At 58.4% G+C, this 27451-nt stretch overlaps 1 protein-coding gene across 1 annotated transcript; it reads left to right on the top strand.

Annotated features, from left to right (window-relative positions):
• Nucleotides 1-223: 223 nt before the first annotated feature.
• Nucleotides 224-3312, top strand: IRX3 (iroquois homeobox 3). Its single transcript, XM_028502079.2, has 4 exons — nucleotides 224-889; nucleotides 1059-2169; nucleotides 2355-2421; nucleotides 2895-3312. The coding sequence occupies exons 1-4, from the start codon at nucleotides 623-625 to the stop codon at nucleotides 2947-2949; spliced, it is 1500 nt and encodes a 499-aa protein (XP_028357880.1). The 5' UTR covers nucleotides 224-622; the 3' UTR covers nucleotides 2950-3312.
• The last annotated feature ends 24139 nt before the right edge of the window (nucleotides 3313-27451 follow it).

Below are 27451 nucleotides of genomic sequence, written 5' to 3'. Positions count from 1 at the left end.
CGGGGTGGGGTGGGGACAGTGTTATGCGAGGGAAGAGAGAGAGATGAGAGGAGGAAGAGCCAAAGGAACGGGAAGGGGAGGAAAGAAATCGTGAGAGAAAGGGAGAGAGGAGAAAGGACAGAGTTTCCTAGCGCCCAGAAGGGGTAAAGAGCCCGGAGGAGCGGAAGCGATCCTGGGGGGAAGAGGAGCGCGCAGAGGGGAGGGGAGAGGAAGGGCGAGGAGGAGGAGGAGGAGTGAGAAGTAGAGGAGGGCGAAGGAAGCGTGGCGCGACACTGCCGGGGAGAGGAGGGCAGCGAGGAGCCAGGCGGACAGAGGCAGCTCCGGCAGCGAGAGGAGGGAGCCCGGCGCGGAGAGGAGGGGCTTGCGGGCCCGTAGAAATGTCAATCAGAGCCCGGAGCCCCGGGAATCTTCGCCAATCTGTTCGGACCTGACCTGGCTCCTCGCCGCCGCCGCCGCTGCCGCTGAGCAGATCAATAGGTGAACGCGGAGCGCCGCGCCGCGCGGGAGGCAGCGCGGCCCCAGCCCGGCCCAGCCCCCGATGCGCGCCGGAGCCCGCGGGTGGCGCTGAGCAGGGCGGCCCTGCGGGCCGGGCCCCCTCTCCGTCCGTGCCCCGCGGGCCACCATGTCCTTCCCCCAGCTCGGCTACCAGTACATCCGCCCGCTCTACCCACCCGAGCGCCCGGGGGCCGCCGCCGGTGGCGGCAGCGCTGGGGCCCGGGGCGGCCCGGGAGCCGGAGCCTCGGAGCTGGCCGCCTCGGGGTCCCTGTCCAATGTGCTCTCGTCCGTGTACGGGGCACCCTACGCTGCGGCGGCAGCGGCCGCGGCCGCCGCCCAAGGCTACGGCGCCTTCCTGCCCTACGCAGCCGAGCTGCCCATCTTCCCGCAGCTGGTAAGCGCCTGAAGAGCCGGGGATGAGGGGGTGGGAGCTGGGGCGCCGGACGGGGTGAGCGCGCGGGAGTAGACTAGCGGGGCCTGGGCGGGGAGGGCGGAGGCCGCCACGGCCAGGGCTCATCCTCGCTCCCTCCGCGCGTGTCCCTTCCTTCCCCATGTGCGTACAGGGCGCGCAGTATGAGCTGAAAGACAGCCCCGGGGTGCAGCATCCGGCCGCGGCCGCCGCGTTTCCGCACCCGCACCCCGCCTTCTACCCCTACGGCCAGTACCAGTTCGGAGACCCGTCCCGTCCCAAGAACGCCACCCGGGAGAGCACGAGCACGCTCAAGGCCTGGCTCAACGAGCACCGCAAGAACCCCTACCCCACCAAGGGCGAGAAGATCATGCTGGCCATCATCACCAAGATGACCCTCACCCAGGTGTCCACCTGGTTCGCCAACGCGCGCCGGCGCCTCAAGAAGGAGAACAAGATGACCTGGGCGCCCCGCAGCCGCACCGACGAGGAAGGCAACGCTTACGGGAGCGAGCGCGAAGAGGAGGACGAGGAGGACGACGAAGAAGACAGCAAACGCGAGCTGGAGCTGGAGGAGGAGGAGCTCGGAGGGGAGGAGGAGGAGGACGCGGGGGGCGAGGGCCTAGCGGACGACGAGGAGGACGAGGAGATCGATTTGGAGAACGTAGACGGCGCGGCCACGCCTGAGCTGGCCCTGGCCGGGGCGGCGCACGGGCACGACGACCTCCGCCTGGGACCCATCTCGGACTCCAAGAACAGCGACTCGGACGACAGCTCCGAGGGCTTGGAGGAGCGTCCGCCGCCGGCCCTGAGTCTGGCCCCGGTGCAGCCGCCCATGGCCGCAGCTCCGCCATCTCCGCCCTCGCCCCCCGCGGGCCTGGATCCCTGCGCTCCCGCTCCAGCGCCCGCCTCTGTCCTGCAGAAGCCCAAGATCTGGTCCCTGGCAGAGACGGCCACAAGCCCCGACAACCCGCGCCGCTCGCCTCCGGGCGCGGGGGGTTCTCCTCCCGGCGCAGCCGTCGCGCCCCCCGCCCTGCAGCTCTCCCCGGCCGCGGCGCACAGACTCGTCTCTACGCCGCTGGGCAAGTTCCCCGCTTGGACCAACCGGCCCTTCCCGGGCCCGCAGCCCGGCCCACGCCCGCACCCTCTCTCCCTGCTCGGCTCGGCCCCTCCACACCTGTTGGGACTTCCCGGAGCCGCGGGTCACCAGGCTGCCGCCGCCGCAGCCGCCTTCGCTCGGCCCGCGGAGCCCGAGGGCGGAACAGGTGACTGCTCGGCGCGACGGAGGGAGGTGGGGAGTGGGCCTTGGGGATCGCTGCGGGGCCGGAGAAGGAGGGCAGGACCCCAGGGGCTCCGGGCTTCCACCGCCTAGCGCCTGCCCCCCACGGCCCTGGGAGCCAGAACAAAGCGCCCTAAAAAGGCCCTCCTTTTTCTCCCTCGTTTCCCTTAGATCGCTGTAGTGCCTTGGAAGTGGAGAAAAAGTTACTCAAGACAGCTTTCCAGCCCGTCCCCAGGCGGTAAGAGACTCGGAGGTGGGCGGAATGGGGGGGGACCGGCAGGCGGGGCAAGGAAAGAACGGGGAGCAAACGCGGGCCTTTTGCCCCCACCCCTGGGGAACGCAGCTGGGACAAGCTTTTAAAAGCAGACGACACACTCCGTCGTCGTCTCTGAGGGCCCCGGGCCGTGCCGCAGCGCGGTCCCCATCCGCGCACTGCGGCGCGGTTCAGGGTCTGGTGCTGTGGTACCTCGTGCCCAGCCCTGCCAGCGGGCCCCTGGGGCCCACCTCCCTCCTCCCAGACCCCAGCCTCGGGGGCTGAGCCCCCTGCACTCCTACAGGTAACCGGGAAGACCAGTGCCCACAACTGGCGTCATTAGTGTGACACCTCCCTGCCCCCCGGCCCCCGCCCCGGGTTGGGTCTCCCAGTCCTCGGCAGCGCGGCCGCCCCTCGCCCTCCCGGCCTGTGCTACCGCCGCTGCCTCTCTCTTGCAGGCCCCAGAGCCACCTGGACGCGGCGCTGGTCTTGTCAGCTCTCTCCTCGTCCTAGTTCTTTTAAAAATTTTTTAAGAAATAATTGTAATAATTGTAAAAAAATATCGCTCTGTATAGTTATGACTTGTAAGCATGTCTGTGTATGAATACCTAAAAAAAAGAAAACTAAACAAAAAAAATAAAAACAAATTAAACAAGTCCCTCTGGGTCCTCCCCAAGTCGCTTCTGTGCCCCACACTAGCTGAGTTGGTGAAGTCGGTCTGTGAGCTGGATTTTGGGGGGTGGAGTTTCAGCGCGAATAAGCGCGCCCGACTTGTTTGTATATACAGAAAAAAAATGTACATATGTGTGAACCAAATTGTACAAGAAAGTATCTATTTTTGGCTAAATAAATGAGCTGTTGCCACTTTGACTACAACCCGCCTGTTGCCCCCCAGAGGGATCCGTCTGCTGTTGTTTTTTTGTGCGTTTTTGTTCCACCCCCGCCCCCACCCTCCATGTTTGAAGAGTCGCCGGAATCGGCAGAAACGAAGGAGAGACGGGTCGGACCCTGTGAGCAGCGGAGGCGGAGGCGCAGAAGTGGCGGGGCCGGGGGCGCCGCTGGAGGAGAGGCCGCTGGAGAGTACCCGGGGCTCCCGAGAGGAAGGGCCGAGGAGACAGGTGGGCAACCGGGGCTGAGATTCCCTGCAAGGAATCTCGGTGAGAAAGCGCGCCCCACCCGCCGGCCCACAGATGCAACCCCGGGGTCTGGGGGCGTCCAGTGACCTAGTAGGAAGGTTTAGGGGAGGGTCTGGACGCACAGGGGTTAGGTTGGGAGGTTCTTCCCCTTCCCGCGCCCCCATTCTTAGATTGGCACAACTGAGGTTAGTTCCTTAGCCAGGGGCCATGCAAGCCCAGCTCCAAGCCCCCTTCCGACCGCGTTGCAACCACAGACTCCTCCTTATGGAAGCTCCAGTGGAGCGGTGAATGGGGGGTATGCAGGGGAGCTTAGGGGTGCACATCCTTTCCTCTTGGCTCCTGGGCCCAGTCGGAATTCAGAGTTGGGGGCCCCGGCACATGGCAGCATCTGCGCGTCTTGGCGTCCCGGTGGGTTTTGCCCAGGGGCCCTCAAGGGCAGCCTTCGGAGGTTGGGGCGCGGAAGGTCCCGGCCGCAGCACAGACCCAGGCCGGATTCCGGCTGCAGGCGCGACCGGTTGGACGGGCCGGCCAGGGGAGGGAGTCGGGAAATTTGGGGCTGGAGCTCCCTCTACAGGACAGAAGGGCCGCTCGGTGCGGGCCACCATGGCCTCCCCGCTCCGCCCGGAGGCGCCGCGCCGCGCCGCGCCCCTCCGTGCCCTCTGTTTCTCTCCCAGTCCTCCAGCATCCAGCTCGGACTTGAGGAACCCAGGAAGAGGGACGCGTTGGGGTACAACGTGGGGATACCTTTTTTGTATTTCCCTCCCCACTTTTAGTTAGTATGTTTATGAGGCGGCCAACTGCCAGGCGTGGGCCCTGCATAGTGGGCGTGTGGCAATCTCGTGGGTCTCCGGGGAGGTGTGGGAAGAGCTTGCACACCCGAAGCCACGAACACACGCCACACTGTACAGCTGGGGGGTGCATGCGAGCGGAGGGAGTCCGGCAAGGCCTGGTCCAATGCAGACACAGCTGCCAGCACCCCGCCCCAGCCTGGGGACCCCCCACTCGGGCTGAGGTAATTGAGGTGTATCCGTGCCCTAGAGGTGAGTGGGAAGGAGTGTGAGTGCGGGGCCTTCCGGGGTCACAGGGAGCTGGTGTAGCAGAGGCAGGGACATGAGGACATCGGGCAAAGGAGGTCAGAAACGGGAGCTCCTTGCTCCCAGCAGGCAGCGGGGCGGGGGGCTCCCTGCTGCTCCCTCCTCTCCCCGCTCTCCCTTAACTTTCTTTCTTCTGGAGTTTGGGTCCTTCCCTGGTGGCGGTGGGGCTGTGGTTCAGCTCTGGCCCTCCCTGGGCACCGCCAGCGCCTCCCAGACATGCAGCCAGCTCAGCGGCCTGGGCCCTGACCCTCCGAGGCTGAGGCCAGCCTGGGAACTTGGGAGGGGGGGGGCTCTGTTAGCATGCGCGGCTTCGCGTGGACAACACCCCCAGAGGCCCTGGCTGGCGCCTCCCAAGCTTCGCTGTGACACGGATCCCCCTCACTTCCTGTGAAACCCTGAGCAGATAATTAACTCCTCTGTGTCCTATTTCCTCGGCTATGCAGCGGGAATAGACGCCTACCTCTAAGGGTGAGGGGTGTTTGCCAAAGCACAGGGGGTGCTGGCACGTGGTGGGTGAGGGTAAGCCGCCCTAGTCCCGCAATTATAGTCCAGAACCTCAGGCCCCGCCCCCCAGCCTCCGGGCAGCATGCCGCCCCACCCCCTCTCGGCACCATGAAAGTGAGGCCCCTGCGGGCGAGGCCTCTCAAAACCCTGCGCAGCCTAGGAAAGGGAAACTACCCGGGCAGGGGGAGCAGGTGACAGCAAAGCCAGGCAGCCTCTGCACGCTGATGGCCCCCCCTCCAAGGGGGAAGACCAGCCTGGGTGTGGAGGGAGAGGGTGTGGAGGGGCCGGGCAGAGCTGGAGAGGTCTGAGCACCCGTCCCCCATCTCTCCCCTGTGAAAACGCTGGGCTCCCTTCACCCTCCGGCCCACCCTATGCCAGGGATACTGGCATCTCGGGAACCTCTGTCCTCGGAGGAGACCCACCCGGCCCACGGAAGGAGCAGCCTGTGTAGGAGCCAGAGGAGCGCGGGGTAAACTCCAGAGCCGCTCCCGTGTCTGCACGTGGGCCCCTCACCTGCCTCGCCATGACTCCAGCGAGACAGCCGTGAACAAAAGGGAAAAGGGCTGCCTGGGCTTCCCAGCTGAGAAGGGGAAGAGGAGACAGCTCCCCTTAGCTGCCCTTTCATTCCACCAGCACACAGGTTGTGCAGCCTCCTCCCGGAGTCCTCCCCTCACCTCCTTCCTCTCGGGGCTCCCAGGGACTGCCTGGACCCTCCACGGTCCAGCCCTGCAGATCAGAAAGGAGAAAGGAAGCTGGGGGAGAGGAGGAGGAGGAGAAAAAGGAAGGCAGAGAGAAAGAGAGAGGCAGGGAAGATAGGGGAATCTCATCCTCCGTCCTGATTAAGCTTCAATTAGAAATAAAATGTGTCAATCACTCCGCCTGGAAGGGGTTCCTGCTGTCGGGGCTGGTTATGCAAAGCACTCCGAGGTGTGTGGGGATAATCAATTAGGTCAGAGGAAGGAGTGCGTGTCACCGCTTCCCTCATTATCTGCGTGGAGCTTGGAGGTGGGGGTGCCTCTCCGGGCCAGGGGATAGAATTATCTCCCTGAGTGGTAGCCCGCCTCTGGGACCGGCGCCTTGCTGGTCGCCTGTTGAGTTTCTTTTCAGTGGAATACAGGGAGGAAGAGGGGGGATCCAGTCTGAAGGCCACATGGACAGGCTAGAGGTTGCGGGAGAAGTAGGGGTGCTCCAGCCCCTCACCTGTCCCAGGTGGGAAGTGAGGAGAGGGCGAGCCCTCACCTACTGGGCTGGGGGATCTCCCAGTGCGCAGTCAGGGCCAACGGGTCTGCTGTCTTAGGCCTGAGTTCCGGAAGGTGAGGGAGAGGGACTGGGTGCCAGATGTCTTCACCGGTTTGTTGGGAGATTCTGTCAGGAACTCACGTTGGGCCTAATTGTTTGTATCCTCCTAGAAGTGCCGTCTGTATCCTGCAAGTCTGGGTTGCATATACTATCTCCATCCAGTGAAAATGGACAATCAACCGCAGGTGTGCAAACCTGTGTCCGTGGCTAGAGGCACCTCTGACTGGAGTGGGGGCGAGTCTCGTCCTCTCTCCGGGCCCCTCTGTCACCATCTGCAGCATGGAGGGGACTGGATGAGAAGAATGTATCCACATTTCCTTACGCATCCCCCGTTGTCTGGGACTGGGCACAAATGAAAACGTATGGGCCTAAAGATGATTACGGGAGTGACGGGGACCCGCAACCCCTGCAGGTACCACCTCCTGACCCTAACCGACGGCTGTCACCTGCCTGAGCCAGCCAAGCTGACCACACTAAAGATGTCCATCCACTGTGTGACCAGCGTAGTTTTGACGCAGCAGCTGTTCCCGTCAGAATGCTCCAGGCCCTCCAAACGCTGCCCAGAGTGTCTGGATAGAAAAGCCCATGACGGCTCTCTCTCTGCGAAGGGAGGGGGTGAGTACTCACGCGAGAGACCCGGGAGAGGCCCTAGGAGTACTTCTCGGCCCACGATCCCCCTCTGCCAGGACAGAGGGCAACCACGTCTGGGGACAGTCTCGATTGTCACCACTGGCTAGGAGTGCTCCTGGCACCTCCCGTGTAGAGAGCAGGGATGAAGGTCCTACAAGGCACAGACCAGCCCCACACACAAAGAATTCTCGGGGCCAGATGTCAGCAGGGCCGAGGCCGGGAGAGCGTCCTGTGAGGGCAGGGAGGTGTCTGGGGCAGCTCCCCAAAAAACCAGGTCTTCTCTCCCAGAAACCGCGGCTCTGAGCAGAGAAACAGGAAAGCGGGGTGCTACATGGGGGCACTTTTTGTCCTTTAAAAGCTCTTGGCTCCGGAAGGAGGAAGCAGGGGTGAGAGAGAGCAAGCGGGAGGCCGTGCCGGCCTGGGAAACAGAGAGTGGGTCTCAGCTCAGCCTGGCGCCCTGAGCCGCTGGCTGGCGGCGGGGGGACCATCCCAGGCGAGAGGGACCACGTGGGCCCGGAAGAGGATGCGCCAGGAAAGCTGGGGCCTTTCTCTCTGGGTATGAAAACAGGAGCAGGTCGCAGGGAGGTTCTCACAGAGGAAAGCTCAACTCCTGGGGTTTGGCCTCACGGTTACTGCCACCTTTCAACCGCTGCCAGCCCTTCTGTGCGCGTCCATGTGTCTATTTCCTTACTCGCTTCTGTTGCCCTGGAGTGTATGACCGTGTCTGTGTCTCTGCGTGTCTCTGTCCATCTCTGTGTGTGTGTGTGTGTCTGCGTATACACGTGTGTGCACCCGTGTCTCTGTGTGCCCGCGTGTCCGTGTGTGCCGGGGCGCGGGAGGGAGACAAAGGCAGGGGTGAGGTCTCACTCCGGCACCAGCCGCGCCCAGGGCCGGGAGGCTGTGATTTCACAGCTTTTGTGCGGGGTGGCGAGCCATGCATTCCCTGGCTGCACAGGCCGCCAACAAGTGGGCCCGCAGCCCTCCGGGGCCTTTGGAGTGCACTCATCTGAGAGATTGTGCTTTTCTCAGCCGCTCAGATTTATTTTGCCAAAGTTACAGGGCAATTATGGAAATGCGCCCTTTGAAGCTGGGCTGATTTCTCTTTATTTTCTTCTCCCTGACAAAGCAGAGCTTCCCTGCCTCTTGTGAGCTTTCTTTTTTTTTTTTTTTTTTTTTTTTTGCCTCTCCCGCCTCTCTCCTTTTCTCTTTCCTCTCCCTTTTTTTTTTCCTGATAATTATTAGATAGAGGGAGTTTCCAGGGGTAATTTGAAAAAAAAATCTTTTAAACGGTGATAAACATGGGTGTAGATTAAAATAATGTTACTCTTCTTTTAATGTTATGCATTTTTAATGGGCGTTTGATGGCCAGGAAGGGAGACGTGGGTCCATGGGAGCAAGAGGCGGACACCTCGTGCCCTGATCGTGGGCGCGTGGCCTCCTCGCCGGCCCGAGGCCCGGGGGACGCAGCCGGCCACCCTCGGCCCACAGACCGGCCGTGCTGCCTGGGACCCCGCAAACTCAGCTGGACCAGAACCCTCTGCTCCCCCGGCCCCGTTCCGCAGGACGAAGAGGCCCAGGCTCAACAGAGCCGTGTTTTCTGGGCTTTGCACCTTATTTATCACTGTTGCACGGACTGTGAAGGCTCCGCGTGAGCCGGCCCCATTGATTTCCCTCCTCCCGCCCCACTTTGCTGGACTTGGGGCTGGGGTGTTGAGGCGAAGCGCCTGAAGCCCGGCGGCGTCCACTTCGGGGCTGAGGACACCTGCAAGTGGCGGGGAGGCTGGCCTGCTCAGTGTGCGGGGTGGGGGGGTGCCTCACTTTCTGTTTCTTTCGGATGGCTTTGAAGTTTGCTTTGTCCATATTTTTGTTTGCTCCTGACTTCCTCCCTTCCTGTCTTTGGGGTGAATGGCCCATTATCTGCGCACCAGCGCCGAGAGGAAGCCTCGTCCGTCACCTCCAGGAGCTGGTGGGGGCCTCGGTGGCTCGCCCTGAGGGGGGGCCATGTCGGCGCTCACTTCCTTTATGTGGTTTAACATGAGATAAAATAAAGTTAAGTGAGTGCCTACTGTTTGATAGGCCTCGTGCTCAGCACTCTGTATTCAGTTTATTTCACGTTCGCAGCCCCCTTCAGGGAGGGCACAGATAAAGTAGGGTTTAAAGGGGTGCGGGGGTGGGGAGGGAGTGGTAAGAAATTGCTCTGGTGACATGGAACCACCTCCATGGAGCAAGCAACGGTCCGGGCAGAACATCATCCTATGTGGTGTGCTACCATCTGAATGAACAGGGGATATACCATTGTTTGTACGAGAAGCTGGTTAAGCGTGGTCGCCGCAGGGAAAGGTCTGGGGGCCTGGGGGTCAAGGAGGGGAAGAATATTTTTCCGTTTCTATCCGTTTGCTTCTTTTGAGCCATGTGGATGTGTTAACTCTTCAAGAAATTCTTCTGTGTTTAAGTAACTGAAATGCGGAGAGAGAAGGAGGGAGGGAGAAAGGCCAAGAGAGAGTGCACCTTTTCTGGGTTTCACAGTGGAACTGAGAATGGTTCGTTCATTCGTTCGCTCGCTCACTGGACACCCACGGATGTTCACAACACACCCATACACGCTAGACCGTGGGCCCCAGGTGCGGCAGTCCATACATGCTAGACTGCAGGCTCCAGATGCGGCAGTCTGTACATGCTGGACCACGGGCCCCAGGTGCGGCAGTCCAGAGAGGGTCCCTGCACTCAGGCTGCCTTGGTTCTAGTTCCAGCTCCGGTGACCTTGGGCTCCTGACTTCACCTCCCTGAGCTTTGCTTCCTCATAAAACAGAAAGAATAACTCAAATTCTGCCTCTCTCAGAGGCTATTGAGACAATTAAATGAGATAATTCATGCCTAGAACAACGCATCATGCATGGTGATGTGCTCTGTGCATAATAATCATCTGAAATGACAAAAACTATTTTTGTGAATTATATCAGCACCCGCCCCCAACACCATGCATCCCTGTGCCCACTGTACGGGCAGGTGAGCCCCACACAGCCACTGGCCCAGCACGGCCAGTACCGGCTGGAGCCAGCCCTCCGGCCTCCGGGGCTCCAGAATGTCCAGGCAGCGCTCGCCTGTACTAGAGTGTGCCACTCGCTCGTGCATCGGGGTTTGGGGTGCAGTGCCCCACAGCTGCGACTCCACGTTGTTCCCCCCCCACCCCTCTGCCCGATGCACGTGGGCCTGACCTTGCCGTGCATGAGCCAAGACCATACGGAGCCCCAGCACACCCGCTCTCACTGGGAAGGACAACACAGTGCAAGGGCGTGTGAGGGTGACCCTGAACCTGTCACCTTCGAATTCGTTTTTATTGGATTCATTGGGAAGTCACTGGTTAATAGAATCATATAGGTTTCAGGTGTATCATTCTGCATGAGGTCACCTGTATGTTGCACTGTGTGTTCACCACTCAAGGTCAAATTCCCTCCCATCACCGTGCATCCCCCCTCGGCCCTCTTCTACCTCCCTCCCCCGCCCCCTTGACCTCTGATAATCCCCACACTGTTGTCTGTGTCTACAAAGGTGTTTTTTTTTTCACGTTTTCTTTTGCACAATCCCTTCCCCTTTTCCACCCAGCTCCCACCACCCCCTCCCCTCTGCCAGTCTGTTCTCTGTGTTTATGAGTCTGTTTCGATTTTGCCGGTTAGTTTATTGTGTTCATGAGACTCCACGCATACGTGCAATCACGTGGTATCTGTCTTTCTCTGACTGGCTTGTCTCACTCAGCATAATGCTCTCCGGGTCCATCCCTGCTGTCGCAAAAGGTGAGACTTCCTTCCTTACGTAGCCCAGCAGGATTCCATTGTGCGACTGCGCCACTGCAGCGTTAGCGACAGTAGCCCAGGCGGGGCGGCAGCCCCAGTGCCCGTCGGTGGGTGCCCATCGGTGCTCATCTTTAGTCCTGAGGGAAAGGGGCTCTCAGGACAGTGACACACCGACACGCTGCTGTGAGAGACCATCCGTGTCCGCAGGAGAAAGGCCCTGTCGTACTTTCAGATCTCTGCTACTCGCTTGCAGCCCCCAGACCAGCGTCGACCTGGGAGCTTGTAAGAAACGCAGACCCTTGGGCCCTCGCCGCATCCACCGAATTCAACCCAGCCTTTCCCCAGGATTCCCTGGGCGGGGTGTGCGCCCCCATCTGAAACACGGGTCTAGGCACCCCTCAGTGAAACAGGTGGTGCTTCCAGAGTGAAGACAGGCAACAGCCTCTGAGATTCGGACCTCCTGGGCGATGCAGGATGGAGCCCCTGACAGGAGGGGGCGGGGCGGGGCGGGGGCAGGGAAAGAAGGAATGAGAGAGGTCAAGGGAGAGGGTGCCAGCCAACTAACCTTACCAGGCTGACTTTGCCCGGCTGAAGGCGCATGTCACCCCTTCCTCCGCTGGTAAGCGTCGAGGTCGGCTGTGACACCGGGTTGCTCGCCCACATGGCCTCTGTCCTCATGCCCTTCCAGATAGTTCAGAGCACGGGGGTGTGTGTAGTTAGGAAAGTAATAACCGGTTTCTTTCAGCGTTCCTCATGGCTGATCCTCCGGGCTCTCAGGAAGAGTAGGAAGGAGGGAGGAGAGAGGAAAGGAGAGAAAGGAAAAGGCAGAGAGAGGGAAGAAGGGAGGGAGGCCAGCCATGCTGAGTGGGCACAGACCAGGCAGCAGAGGACCTAGAGGCTGGGCAAGGCAAGGACTGTCTCATTCACTTATGTTCGTCCGTTCATTCATTCAACATTATCTATCACTCTAGGAGACACACGTGAGCAAGGTCCCTGCCCTTCTGGATTTTTTTTGTCTACTGGATACACATAATTTAATAATGAGAATAAGAGTAATAGCAATAATAATAATAATAATAGCAGCAGCAACAATAATATTGCGGGACTATGAAGACCCAGAACAAGATGCCGGAAGCCTGTTCAAGGCAGAGGGGCCGCACCTAGTTCGGGGCGGGTGGGTGGAGGAGGTGGTCGCAGTCACAGACACGCATTTGTGTGTCTGGGGACACAAAGGTGGGGGAGCGAAAGCTCTGGACCCATGCTATCGAGCACTTGAAATGAGGCTGGTCCTAATCAAGAGACACCGTAAGCCCGAAACACTCAGGAATTCAAAGACGCGACACATGAAAAGGAAAAAGAATGTGAAGTATTGCAATAATTTTATGTTTGTCACACATTGAAATGATAGTGTTTTGGATCTGTTGGCTGAAATAAAATGTATTATTAAAATGAATTTCATCCGTATTTTTACACTTTAAAAAAAAAAACATAATCACTAGACGTTTCTCAATGCCATAAACACGGCCTGGGCTGGACCTACAGCAGACAGCACGCCCCTGGGAGACCCAAGCGCCAGGAGTCCGCACTGCAGCGCCGGCGCTTCCCCGGGCACCTCGAGTGCGTTGGCTCAGCTGCTCCGAGTTCCATGCCTTCCACCGTAGCTTGTGGTTACCGACATTTACTGAGCGGACAGTAGGTGCTAAGCCCATGAATGAACTCGTTCAGTCTTCACAAGGTCCTACGAGGCAGGTACTATGATTCCATCCAGTTAAAAGCCAAGGAAACGGAGGCTCTGAGTGGTAACTCACCTAAGGTCATCTCCTCGGGCAGTGGTGGGGACAGCACAGGACCCAGACAGCCCGGCTCCACCTGCCGCCTGCATGCAAAACCACCACGCTGCTGCCGTGAACGGAACAAACTCCACAGCTCTGGACTTTTCCCTGGGGCAACGCTGCATTCAAACCCTTTAGATTAGCACCTGACACCACGTAAGTGCTCCGTGCCTCAGAGTGGTCATTATCTGACAAAGAGCTTTTTTGCCAAACAAACAAACAAACAAACAAAAAACCACCAGGTCATACCATGCAAAGCAATGACCCAGACTTCGCCAGGAGTTAACACTGACCCAAGAGGGATCAAGACAGGAGGCACGAGGTCTTTTTGAGCTGGCTGCAGAAGCCACCCTCTGTCATTTCTGCAACATTCTACTGTGCTTACAAAAGTCATTTCCATCCAGGGCGGGTGGGTCCGCACCGAGGCAGAGCTCCCCGGAGCTCCGTGGGAGCCGGCTCCCACCGCAGCCCCCTGCACATCTGCGTGATGTAACGCCACACCTGCCTTCCTTTTGAAGGCAAGATGTTCCTGCGAGAGTCCGGGTGACAGGGTGCAAGACGCAGAAGCCCAGCTCAAACAGCCTGTTCTGAGAACGGGTTTACTGGTTCACGCAACTGGGGAAGAGTGAGGGCAGAATGAATATTAATGTCTAGGATGTGCTGAATACGCACCATGTGCTAAGCACACGTAGTAACTCATTGAATCCTCATGAAAACCCTGTGCAGTAGACCAAAGGCTGGAAAGCATCGCTGCTTTCTGTTTTCATTTCAGCTTCTGCTTCACTGTGTTCACCTCCTCACTCAGACGTGATCCGGCGGCAGGCACACCGTTGTCATGAACTGTGTGACCACGGCCTTCAAGCTGTGACCCAAAGGCAAAGAAACGGTTTCTCTTGCCCAGTTTCACTGTAACATCCCAAGGAACACTTCCGGCTGACTCAGCTTGGGCCGTGTGTTCGTGGCTGGGCTGATCCCATCGGCCAGGGGCGTGGCGAGAAGAGGAGAAGAGGCTCCTTGGAGAAAGGGAGGATGCTGCCATCGTGGGAAGGGGGACGTGGGCTGGGCCCACACACTCAGTCCACGCCTGCTGCCCTGCAGTGGCAGGGGAAGGGTCCAGGGCGGACGAGGGAAGGGAGGCCTGTGTAGAGGGTTGGGAGGCAGGTGGGAAGGGAGAGCAATCAGTCATTTCACCGAAGACCAGTCAGTCTTAAAGGAACAGCAGCTGAGTGAAGGTGAAAGTCAAGGGCAGACAACCTTTCAGCCTTCCCAGGCCCCAGCCCAGCTTTTCTCAAGCTTTCCCACCCAAAGGCCCCTCGGGAAAGGGGCGGGCAAACCCGCAGCACGAAGAACCTGAGGTCGGACCCGAAGGGGCCCACCGCAAGACGGCAAGTCCTTTCACGCCTCGATTTTTGTCTCCGGTGGGAGTTTGTGTCCCACTCTGTGTGGGATATGTCCCTGCTGGTCTTGTTATAAAGGCCGTTGTTCCCGGGCAGATCTTCAGGTAAAATGGATAGTGCAGGGCCTCTGTGTATCCTGTGGCTTGACACCGTCTGGGGCGCTGCTGGGTGCTGTGAGGTCTGGTGCCTTGACTCACGGAGCTGAGACACGTGGGGTGGGCGAGAGCTGGACCCCAGCGTCTTGGGAGGGGGACGAGGACAGAAGGATGAGGCTGAGCTGGGAGGCTCCTGGGGAGGGACCCATGCTTTCCTTACAGTCAGTAGGAGTTCAGAGCTTGACTGTCCCCCGCTTCCTTGCATCCTCTCTGCGCCCCTTTAAAACTCGAACCTAAGCTGAGGGAGGCAGCTCTGGGCGGCCGCTGTCCCGGGGCCGGGTGCCCTCACCGAGCAAAATGACGTACAAACAACCGATGAGCACATTAAAAGATGCTCAACACAGTCAGACATCGGAGAAATGCACATTGAAACCACAAGCAGACCCACTTCGCACCCGTTAGAGTCGCTATAGTAAAAAAGAAGGACAATAACAAGTGTCGGCGAGGATGCGGACAACATGTAACCTTTTAATACACTGTTGGTGGGAATATGAAATGGTGTGATCCCTTTGAAAACTAGTTTGACGGTTCCCACTATTGGAACACCATCCACTTTTACGTGTTATGTATCGGTAAGGATTAGACTTGACTGCATGTGATGAAAAACCCCAAACAACAGAAACATACCACGGCTATTGCTATCTACATGAAAGAAATCCAGAGGCTGGCGTGGTGGTGCCACGGGCCTCAGGGCCCCAGGCTCCTTCTGCCAGTCTATTCTTCCACTCTTAGTATATTGTTTCCATCCTCCCTGTCACCTCATGATCTAAAATGGCTGCGGATGCTCTTGCTATCGCATCTATGTTCCAGGAAAAGAGAAGGAAGGCCTTCCTGCTCTTGGAAGTCACTCCCAACAACCCCTATTTGTATCTCAGTGGCCAGAATTAAATCACACAGCTACAAGGGAGGCTGGAGAAAGTAGTCCTATCACTGGCCACATGACTGCCTTTGGTGATCAGGTTCTTTTGCTGAGGAATAAGGAAAGAAGGGGTGTTGGCTGGTAAGCAGCAATCTCTACCCTGTATCATAACCACAATGAATTTCTTAGCCCTCCATTCCACCCGACAACCAGTACATCTTTCAGTTATAAGACCAAACCAAAAACATCACCTCTCCCTTGAGTAGTACGGGACAATTCCAGGAGCACTCTCATAGCCCTGAGCCAGTGCCGGGGCCTCCCTGCTTGGGGACCAGGACTGCCCCCGGGGGGAGCAGCCCCTAGGGGTCAGGTGTTTTCAGGAGAAGAGGAAACGCAGTGACCCATCAACAAGCGAGGGGAGAAGCCGGCAGCCAGGTGCCACCCGCCACCTTTCACCAGAGGCAAGAGCAACAATGGACTCAGTGCTGCTCAGGGAAGCCAGGGTACCGAGAGGCACTGAAAGGCGCCCGGTGCATCCCAGGGGCGGCCGGCTGTCCCCCGAAGCAGCATTAAGGACACACTGAGTCGCATCAGAGGGCCAGGGGAGGCAGTGTGAATGTGAACTCGGGAGCCAAGGCTGGGGAGGGACCAGGTGGGGCTGGGAGGAGGAGCTGAGACCGAGCTATTGGACTCCCGTGCGGGGAGACAAGGAAGAGGGGGGCTCCCGGGGAGCTAGGAGAAGTGCGCTGGGGTTCTGGAGCCATGACATCACTTCCGCTCTCGTTCCCAGTTTCCTTATCCACCAACTACTCTCTAGCACGGAGCTCGTGGACAGAAATAAAGCGGGGTGCGGGGGGGGGGTAAAGATCCAGCGAAGTGGTTTCACTCGTCAACAACTACTCTGATCTCATGTCGAGTGAAGGCTCTCGGTCAGCCCTCCCCTGGGTTTCAGTGTCTGGTCCCCGGACCCTGCCCCGGTGGGTGGGAGGGTTCGAGAGCGCAGGAGGGCGAGCACCTTCCCCGGGGAGGGTGAGCGGGAGTCCCCAGGGAGACCAGGGAGAAACCCCCCGAGAAGGGGCTCTCCACGCTCCTGACGGTGGGCCGGTCACCACACCCCCCAAAGGTAGGGCCAGAGCGAGATGGCCTCAGGACCCATCAGAGGCCACTTCACACGGAGATGGGGGAGGACACACGCCGTTGGCTTCTCTCTTGTGTTCAACACGCGGGTCCTCCGGGAGTTCTGTCCCAAGGCGCTGTGCACGGAGGAGTCACTGTCCCGCCATTCAGGGCTCCAGGGACGTCAGCCTATGATTTCGTGCTGTCCCAATGACCCCTGGCTGTGCAGCCTGGGCATGTCTCAGCCTCTGGAGACATCCCTCCCCACCAGGGTGTTTTCAGAAGCCAGTGAAAGCTCTGCTTTGAATAGTTCAGTGTCGGAAAGGGCTCACGCCATCAAATAAACCTGTGGAGCCCTGGCTGGCATAGCTCAGTGGATTGAGCCTGGGCTGCGAACCAAAGTGTCGCAGGTTCGATTCCCAGTCAGGGCACATGCCTGGGTTGCAGGCCATGACCCCCAGCAACTACACATTGATGTTTCTCTCTCTCTCTCATTCTCTCTCCCTTCCCTCTCTAAAAATAAATAAATAAAATCTTTTAAAAAAAAGATTCTCTCTAAAAAAAAACAAAAAACAAACCCATGGAAGGCACACTCGTTCTTCCTCATCAGACTCGAGGAGAGCCATCCCTCCCCGCAAAAAGCCACCGTGTACCGAGCACCTACTCTGTTCCCGTACTTGACACTCGCTATGGCATCTGATCCTCAAAACCATTCCACGGGCGTGGGGCACAGCCCTTACCACCCCCTCTGCACTGAAGACCACACACTGAACCTCAGAGAGGTTAAGAGGCTGGCTCGTCCCGGGGTCGCAGATCCGGTGCAGAGCAGAGCTGGGACCCAGACCTCGTGCTGTCGAGCGCAAAACCTAGAGCCTTAAGAAGGGAGGTGCTTGGACAGAGGGCTTTGCTAAGGCTCAAAAGCAGGGCACAGATGAGAGGGGGTGGGTCAGGCATGCTCTGGTGTGGCTGCCGCAGGCTCCCTAGAGCCCTCCTTCCACATGAGACCAGCCCACGCCCCGGGGCAGCTGCCCGCCCAGGGCACCCACCCCCAGCCTCCCCTGTGCTTCCCAGCCCCAGTAAAACCGAAGCTTGTTTTTATCCCCCGGCGCATGCCCAAGGGAAGCAGAGCCTAGCCCCCACATTCCATCCTAAATAAGGGGCTGGAGGACTGTTCGATCTAATTAGAATGATTTGGCAGTTTTGGAAGAAGGATTTCTCACACACACGTCCCACAACACAGGGCTGTCAGATCATCCCCCTCCCCCCCAGGAGCTCTGATGCCACTCAGGTGCCACGGCAGCCGCTGCCCAGCCGGTGGCTCCACCCACGGTCTGTGGACGGTCCGCGTGTCCTCTCAGGAGCTGCTCAGTGTGATGGTTCGGGCGTGGCCCGGGCCCTGGCTCTCCCTCCCGCTGACAGCCTTCCCCGTCTCCTCTGCGCCCAGGCTCCTTCCCGCTCTGCACCGGAAGGCAGTTAGTTAGTTGCACCTTGTGAGACCTGCAGCTCCAGCGGCCGGGTGGAGTAGGGGAGGCGGGACCCCTCCCGTGATGATGGAGCTGTAACTGCTCCGCTCCGGCCTGAGTCTGCAGGGCAACCCCCACCAGGGCTGGCCGATTGCGGAAGGCTGCCTCGTAAGACTTTCCTTCGCAGAGCGCGGTCTGGGGACCAGCACAGCCGGCATCCCCTGGGGGGTGGGTGCACGCAAGCTCCGCGCTAATGCAGGCACGGTAAAGTGTGAGCCGCTCCGCTCCAAAATCCTGAAAACCTGGAGGCCTCCCCGCCCTGTCCCTCACCCCAGGCCCAGATCACTTTGTTGCAGGGCCGAGCACCCGGCCATAGAAGCAGACGGTTCTCCAGTTAGATACGTGTGAGCACGGTTGCCGGCCGCGTCCCTCCGCACGGGCGCACAGCACGGTGCAGCGACCCACCCCAGGCCCCGGGAAGGCCGCACTAAAGGACGAGTTTACTTCTGTCCACCTGAACGCCTCCCAACTGGTTTGCCCCCAGATGTTCCCCTCCCACAACACCCAGTGCGGGAATCTACCCAGGGAGACAACACCCTCCCTTGTAAGACAGGCAAACACAGTCCCTTCCAGCATCTTTGGGAAGAGCCGCCTGCTGTCCCCGCGACAGCACATCCCGATGACCCGGTCTGAGGGCCCGGGACACACGAGGCAGGAACCTACTTGGCAGGGGACAGGAAAGCTGACATCAGTTACCTCGAACTAGGGCCGCACCCTGGACTCCTTAGGGTTCCAACCTGACTCCCATGCTAACGTCACGTTCAACGTGCCCCGCCCAGTTTCCTTGCAGAACGCGCCCCCCAACGGCACAGCCCTCTCCCAGGCTCAGAACAGTGTCTCCACTCTCTCCCCCTCCCTACCACCCGTACCCTTTGCCAACCCCCCCCCACCCCCAACGCCTAGGCCCCTCCATCTACTCAACTGCCAGGGTCACTCGATTTCATCTCTGTCACTCCCTGCTCCTTCCCGCTAGGACTGGCCCCGCCCCGATTTCCCCCCATCCCCCCCATCCTGGAACGAGAAGTCTTGCTCAGTGCCCAGATGTGCCCCGTCCTTTCCCCGCACGACTGTACCATCCGCATCCTCACGGGGGGCGACACTGAAGGAGCATTTGCCTTGTTCTGACTCTAATATGATTCCAATGCTATTCCTCCCGGTTTGAAGAGAGGGAAAGCGACGCACAGGGAGGACGCACAGGGAGGACGCACGCCTTGCCGAAGGCCTTACCTCTAGCAGTGAACAGCGGCGAGAGGATGTGAGGTTGTGCGGCGCGGTCCCAGGAACCGAGTGCTTCGCCCCCGCACGGCGCCGCCTCCCGTCAGAGACTCTGCCTCAAGGGCCACCCTGGCCTTCCAGCAGCTGGACAGGGGACCGCCCTGTGCGGGGTGGGCTGCGGTGGGCGCCGCGGGCCCCCGGAGCAGGCCTTTGCCCCTCTCCCTGGAAAAACAGTAGGAGAAGCAGGCAAGCACCCTCCGCTGCCCGGGCCTCCCTCTGGGGCGGGGAAGCGCTCAGCTTCGCGGGGCGCCTGAGGACTCCTGAGCCTTGGGGCGCAGGCAGAGGCCGAGCACACACGCGAGGTGCCCCTGGCAGGGGCTGGTTTCGGGCTCTGGGGGCGGGGCAAATCGAGGGCTGCCCCCCCCCGCCCCCGCCCCCAGTGAAGGCAGAGAAGTCCCCTTTCTCCCTCCCCTCTCCGGGCACAAACACCCCGATCTCCTCTGTCCGGAAGAGCGTGGGGCCTTTCCTAAGGGAGGCCGGAACGCCCAGGTTGTAGGAAAACAGGCTCCTTCTCAATCACGTGTGTCCAGGCTGCCGTCCCTGCGGATGGATCGTCTGTGGGAAGTCGCTAATCCCTTAATGGGGCCCAGAGCCGCCCAGCTCGGTTCCCCGCGCGCTCCCATCGTGCACTGGGGCTGGCCTCCCAGAGTGCATGTCTGGCCTCTCTTTTGGGGTCCTCAGCCCAGAGAAGCGAGTCGAGGCCAAGGTCGGAACAGCTGGGTCCACGGCTCAGCCCCGCACGAGCAGTGTGGCCCCGCTCCTCACCTCCGCCCACTCATCGGCCTCATTCTCCCCCCCCCAGACTGGCTCCTAGCGGGGACTCCACCCACACGGGCCTGCCACGGGGAACTATGGTGTCCTCACTGCCCCGCATCCAGAAGATACTCAGTAAGCCACTGCAAGTGATGCATCTCCGTAAGGGGGCCTCTGCCACCTCTCCTGGCACCTGACCCCTGGGTCACCTGACCCCTGGGTCACCTGACAGAGACCCCCCCCCCCCAGGCAACCCCATGGGCACATATGGCCACTAAGTTTTTCCAGTAACTCCCCCAGGTACCGTGTCTTCCCCATTGTAGAAGAGCACACACAACGTAATATTTACCATTTTACCCATTTGCAAGTGCACAGTTCAGTGACGTGCACGGTGTTACACAGCCGTCGTCACTGCCCGGGCTCCAGAATATTTTCATCTGGACAACCTACCGCCAGCCATTAGGCCCTCTCCCCGCACCGCCCCCCGCCCCCCCGCCCCGCGCCCCCCGTGCCGGGCCACCACCAATTTGCTTTCTGTCTCCATGGGTTTGCCTGTTCCGAGTACGTCCTGACAATGAAGTCACACTGAGCTATGTGACGTTTCACATTGACTCCTTTCACTTAGCACTCGTGGTTCATCTCGTGGTTCCTAGCATGTGTCAGTGCCGCATTCCTCTTTATGGCCACATAATGTTCCTTTGTAAGAGATGCCACCACCTGTGGCTCATCCACTCGTCCACGGACGGACACTTGGGTGTATGCGCCTTTTGGTCATGGCGAATGAGGCATGTGTAAGCTTCTGTTTGAACGCCTGTTTTCCGTTTTTCGGGGTGTGCGCTCAGGAACGGGACTGCTGGGTCATATGGTAATTCTGTGCCCGACGGATGGAGGAAGTGCCAGGTCCAGTGGCCACGCCTCCCTGCCAGGCGTGCATCTTCATCATAAGGCATTCAGAAAGTGCAAGCACAGAGAAGAAAGAAGTTGACATCACCCTAGTCCTGGCGAAGATGAGATTGTTACTTTTCTGAATGTTTCCCACTAGGAGTTTTTAGAATGTCTAAATAGATAACATATTCACACTTTCCATTGATGAGTTTTCATAAAAATGGAAGTGCCACTTAACACCAACTTCTGGGGGGGGGGGAGCCTGTTTAACACAGCCCCCTGGGCACCCCCACCTCCCCTACCTTGGCTTCCTCCCCTAGGCTGACAGTCCAACTTACATCCTTCCTCATCACAAACCCTGGGGATGCAAGGAGTGCCAACTGTTTTGCTCCTGCCCTGCACATAGTAGGGATGCAATAAGCATTAACTGAATGAATGACTATTTGCGAATGCATGACAATGCAGCAGCCAATTTCAGATGCAAACTCTGCTTTCAATGCATTTGCCAGAGTGCCACAGAAACGGTCGTGCATTTTTCCACGATGGTGACCAGTCCCACCGGAATCTTCAAAGCCCTTCTTCGTCTTAGAAAGATCAGGGTCAGCGTGCCCTACCCCACGCGTGCAGGCAGTCCTGGGCGTTCTGCCGGCCGGGACCCACTCCTTGCCGACCCGGGAACTCCCTGACTTCTATTTTGCCAGGAGGCCCCTCTCATTTCCACCCCAGACTCCTGCAAGGGCCTGGAAAAGACGGTCCTGAAAGTCTCCCAACAGCCCAGAGCCCATTTGGCCCTCATTTCAGGACACGGGTTTCTTCCGAACTCCGACCCAGGCCAAGGGTCCCCAGGAGGGACCGTGTGTCTGGGCCTCCACCTTCCCGCTCATGTCAGAGCAATCCCCCCAGCCACCTTGTCACGGGTCCGCTGTGCTGCTGATATTGGTTACAGATGACGGCAATTAGAGGCCGAATCTCCCTGGCTCCTGGTAGAATATTGAGACACAGCTACAGCTATTTTAAGATTTTAAGCAGATTTATACTTAGTGCTTCAAAGAAGGCCAGCCAGCAAGGAAAATATGGTAACTGTTGCTTTAAATTATAGCTATCATTACTTCAAAAGGATATTCAATCAGAAACCACTGAAGACTAAAACTATTTACATCTCCTGACACTTAAAAGCAAGCGAGCAGTTTTAGCCTGTCAGCTCTGGACATCTTAGCTACAAAGAGAGAGGCACCTCACTGGCCTGCGAAGAAAAACATTTTCAAGGGAGCGAGGACGAAGAAAGGATCTCGGGGGTCCTCCCTCTCGGAGCTCACCTCCCGTCCCAGGAGAGACTCGGGGTCCGGGGCCCGCAACGCCGTCTGCAGTCTCCGAGCCCCCCAAACGCCCGGCTCTCCCCACGATAAGGGAGCGGACTGCCCTCTCGGTCTGGCCCCTGGCCTTCAGGTCCCTGCCCCGGGGACATCCTGTCTCATCCCATTAACACGACCACCAGGACAGGCATGTCCCCGGCTTCTTCTTCGGCGGCATGGACCCCGGACAGGAGGGCTGGGCTTTGCATTGGTCAGAGGCAGGCCAGACGGTGCCTGAAAGCATGGACTCTGCAGCCAGGCGCCTGTGGGTTGGAGGGTGGGCTATTCAACTAACCAGCTGTGGGGCCTTGGATGAGCCACTTCACCCGCCAAGGCTCGACCTCCACATCCATGACACTGGGGTGACCCGAGTCCCCCTCTCACAGGCCTGCGGAGAAGGTTGCATGAGATGGGGTGCACAGGGCCCCTGCTCAGTTGGGATCGGGCTAAATGCCCCAATGAATGACCCCTACCCAGAAAGCCTGACACCACAGGGCTGCTCTCTCTCTCACGCAGCAACTCAAGGCAGGTGTCTCTAGTCTGCAGGCAGCTTTTGTCTCCGAGACGACGATCTGGGGACACGGGACCCTGCCGTCCTGTGCCTCTGCTGTCTTCCCGGGTTTCAGACTCCTCTGCTTCCAGCCTCAGGAAGGGGAGTGGGCCATGTGCCAGGTCCCGAGGACGGACCTCAGAAGACCAGGTGAGGTGGCGGTCACCCTTGTGCTGCGTGCGTGTGACCCCCTCTGAGACGCCTCGCTTCACCCCGAGTCTGTCAGAGGCCCCCTACCCCCCCCAGCACTCACGCTCCCTGTGGAAGTCATGCCCACTGGGAGCAATTTTGGGAACAGAGCCAGGACCTCTGCTGCTCACAACCGAAGTCCAGAAGAACTCAGCACTGGCACACAAGAGGGGTTCAGAGAGTGTTGGCGGGAGAATCTAACAGTAAACTCGGAGCCCCGCCACAGGCTTGCACGTGGCAGACACAGACGAGTGCGTGCCACTAAACTGGTGATCAGTAAATGTGACTAACGGGCAAATCTAGGAAAAGGATATACTGGCGTTCTCTATACCACAGGCTAACCCTGGCCCACGGGCCAAAGTCAGGCCGCCACCTGGTTTTGCCAATAAAGTTTTATTGGAACACGGATAACTCCCCACCCATGTACACAAGGTACACAAGGGAAGCTGGGAAATGTAGTCTTTGGATGAGTTACTCCTTCCTGGGGGGATCGCCCCACTATGTCAGGGGAAGCTCCAAGTTTTGGTGGACAGGGAGCTGTCACCTGCCACAAGCAGTTCGTGTACTGTTATTTATGACTGTTAATATTATTTCAACTATGACTGTTTTCTAATGCAATCTTGCAGGTGCAAAAATGAGATCCAGGGAGATGCACCTGTTAACTTACGCAAGGTTACAGCTAGCAAGCAGCAGAACTGGGGCTGGAACAAAACTCTCTTGGCCTCGGACCCTCCCTGGGAGCCTGGAGGAAGAATGAGAAGTTCCTCCTCTGGGTTTTTTGCTTTAGATGGGTAGGGACCCTGGAAGGTTCAACCCCAGACTTTAGGAAGCCAACAGTTCACAGCTGCTGACAATTTTGCAGGATGGAGGAGGGTCAGCCTTGCTTCTCTCCTGGGCTCTCAAGCAGACCATCCCAGCCTGCACTGCTCACTCGGAGCCCCTAGCCCACCATTACCCCTACCCGCATGCTCCAGACCCTTCTTATAGCAAGAAAGAAAGAGTCACAGCAGGTACCGTGGCTGGACAGAGAGTTGGTGTGGGAGTTGGTCCCTGCCCATCCCTGGCAAGAAACTATTAGAAAAAGGCACCTTCTCCCTGCCCTGACCTGTGGCCCACTCTGCCTCCAGCCAGAGGGGGGTAGGGCATGTTCCCAGTTGGCCGGGGCTCACCCCAGCCTCCCCCTTGTCAGTCAGGCCTTGGGGGGCCTGAGCAAGCACACACAGGCTGCATGGCCCAAAGGACGACAAGGGTGGGGCAAGCGATCGCGCAAGAGTCAGTTGGATGCTCTGTGTTACTGGGCAAATCACTTCCTTCTCTAGGCTTCTGCTTTCCCTCCTCTGGCGTGAACACAATGTCACCGGTTCCATCCACCTGGTGGGGATGTAGAGGGTGGGCGTGAACATCCAGAAATGTGGCGCTGTCTTGTTCGCAGTGGACACTTAACAGCAACTCGATTTCCTTTGGGCGGATTATCTCTCTCTTACTGTGTGTAGTCTTGGTGAAACTCTCAATCAAGGTGCCCCACCCTCCCCGGCCTGGTGCGTGTGTGCCTGACCCCAGTTCAACCAATTAGACTCTTCCCTGGGACTGTGAATCTCGAGTGGCGTCCTAAAGGATGGGGAGGGGGGAAAGAGGACAGCGGAGGCAGTGGGGGCAGCCCGCACCCCCAGACCCACACACGCGCGCATGCATGCACACTGGTGTCCGAACCTACTGCACCTCTGCCACCTCTCAGAGGGGTTGCCTTATCTCCTCAACTACACCTTCAGCTCCTTGAGAGCAGGATTAATATCTTATCATTCTTCTGGGTTTTTCTTTCCTGCCCCTTCCAACCTCCTCTTCCAACCTCCTCGGAGAGGTGGCCATGAAACACGCCCCATGCAGGCAGGGCTTTGGGGGAGACAAGGACCCTCTCCCCTGTCTGGCGGTCAGGGACCCCAGGCATCAAGGCAAGCCCACCCTATGAGAGGCTAATACCCATCGATCTTTCTGGGTGAGGCTCTGGGAGTGTCTAAGCTCAGCGAGTGCTGGGCTGGGGCAGAGCAGGAAAGGGCTGGAGGCGGCAGCCAGCTCTGCTCTAATCTCCTTACCACCCCAGGGAGCTCGTTCTTCTTCCCAGGGATCGTAAAACTCGCACCTAATTTAGGAGAAAACGGTGACAAAAGACACCGCTCCCCCACGAGCACTTTGCACCAGACAGTCCCCCTGATAAGTCATGGAGGATTTAAAAGGTTGCTGACATTTTCCGTTATGTATCTTTTCATTAGAGGTAACTATCACTTTAAGCAAATTGTTTCAGGGCCTGGAATGTAGCAATAAGTGATCTAATTAGCGCAGGTTGTAATTTAGAGAGGTTCATTATGTCACAGACATTATGACTCCTGAGTGTTGCCGAAGGACTCATTTGTAGCCCTTGAAATGGTTTTCTCATGGAGGCCCAGAATGTCACCCGTCAGACGGGTGTGGAGCCTTAAGGTGACGGGACAGACGTGAAAGTCCAGCTTTCTTGGGAGCCACAGCTCAAGACGGTAATAAACAAGACAACAGATACTTCAAGGAAAACCCAGTCCTGACGAGAGCAACACTGGCCCCTTCCACTCTGCCACCCGATGTCACATGAATCACTTAGGACAAATGTGACATTCAGTGAGAACCAAGCAGCCTGCAATGTCTAGATAGTTTAGATCTCACAGAGCCAGAAAGTCTGAGAAAGAGTTGGCTTTGGGGTTGTTTTTTTTGCACCCCAAGTCCACAAAAGGAAGCATACCTATGACAACCATATTCACAAAAATAAAACATGCTGTTAACTGGACCACAACTTATATTGTGCTACTGGGCCGTGGCAGACACTAGCTGGCTGCTGTCCATCTGCATTTCCCCCCTTTTCCTCCTGGGCATCCGTCTAGACTACATTTCCCAGGCTCCCTTGCAGTTAGGGTACCCATGTGACTTATCTCTGGCCAATGGGATGTGGGCAGAACCGAAGTGCATCACTGCCAGGCTGGTACATCAAACCTTAGCACTGTAATCTAGTTTTCTCTCGCCTCCGCTTGGTGTCAGAACACGAAGATACTGGGGAAGCCGCCAAGGGAAAAGAACCTGGACTCTGGTCCATGACTTGGGCGAGCATGTCCTCGCCTGCCCACCGCCAGCAGGGCAGGGCATGGGTGCAAACTAGCCCGCTTAAGCCCACGAGCATCGTGCACTGCATTTTACAGGAACGGTTAGACCCTTGACCAATAATACATGCCTACGGGTGTCCCCATTAAATCGGGGCTTCTCGGTTTCACCGACCGAAATCTCGAGGAACTCCATATTCCGTAGTTTCTGCTAGAGCAGCAATGGGTTTCTCCTCCGGTCTTCTGAACATTTTTTAGAACTGCAGGAACTTGACAACCTTCAATCCTGTCAATTTACAAGCTTCCACAGACACGAAGGAAGCCGAACGCCTGAGTGGAGCGTGCGGGGTCTGGAGTAACCGTGGTGCCCACGGGCCGGCGGACTGAGCCGCTTTGCTCCCCGACTGTCCCGGATCCCGGAAAAATGCGCTGCTCGGATTGGCCACACCGGGGCGTGCGTCCCTCCCCAGCCTAAGAGCGGCGCTAGCTCCCCAAACCAGACGGGCTGAGAGTGGGGAGGAGATGGCTTCTCGGGGGGACAACGAAGACGCCGTTACCAGAAGAAAGCGGGTCTCCAGGCGGGGCGGGTAAACACTGCAGGGACCAGTCGGGAAACTCAGATTCACTGGAGGAAACTGAACTTCCAGGGACCTCGCCAAGACCCCCGAGCTAAGAGGGCCCAAACCACCCTCTCCCACTTCTGTGTCTGCCCCGTCACCCCGGCGAGGGCACACGGGGTGACAGCGTGGCCACGGGGACAGCCGTTTTTGGTGTGATGACCCTCAGACCGCCAGCACCTATGGGTCACCATAACCCCCGAGGAACCCCATCCCCTAATGCACGGCCCATAAACCCATCAGCTGTCCGGAGGCTGCAGAGGGGTTCGTAAAAGGCCATTCATCTCATTAATAATTGGGCTGCTGCCAACTTAAGTGGTTCGGTGCTGTTAACTGTAAGTGTATATTTTTTAATGTAAGGAACTTACTCCCATTAGCTGTCTTCTCTTTGGAAAATATGGCCAAGTAAAAGGTTGCGGTTTCGGGAGCTGAAAGGAGAACCTGGCACTAGCAGGCCTCTTAAGAGTTCACCTGTGCAGCCGAGTTGACTCCCGACGCTGAGCTCCGAAGGGTGAAACCCCTCTAGTGGAGTAAACACCAAGGGAGAATCCCACAGACGGTGCCGGAACACTTGATTTTGTCGCTGACCTGTCTGTGCCAATGTGGTCTGGCTCACTGGGGGCCGGGGGGGTGGGGGGGCAGGTGTGGAGCAAGACCTCTTGGGTGAAGGTTCCTGCGTGACAGCGTCACCTGCATCCCTGACGAGGATACTTACCTCCTTTGTGCTGCTTAAGGCAGAGGCAGTTCCAGCGGACATACATCGGGGAGGTGTTTGCGTCTTAGTCTATGAAATGTTTTGGTGGTTCCAAGAGGTGACTTCATGCTATGGAGTAGGCTGTGCCCCCCGCCCCCCCATATATGTATGTCAACACCCAGTGTGATGGTATCTGGGGATGCGGCCTTTGGGAGGACGTGAGCGTGGGCTCTCCACGGTGGGAC

This window comes from Phyllostomus discolor, chromosome 12 (genome assembly GCF_004126475.2).
Source record: "Phyllostomus discolor isolate MPI-MPIP mPhyDis1 chromosome 12, mPhyDis1.pri.v3, whole genome shotgun sequence".
NCBI classification, from domain to species: domain Eukaryota; kingdom Metazoa; phylum Chordata; class Mammalia; order Chiroptera; family Phyllostomidae; genus Phyllostomus; species Phyllostomus discolor.
The sequence above is the reverse complement of the archived record's forward strand: the minus strand, read 5'-3'. Positions and strand labels throughout refer to the sequence as shown.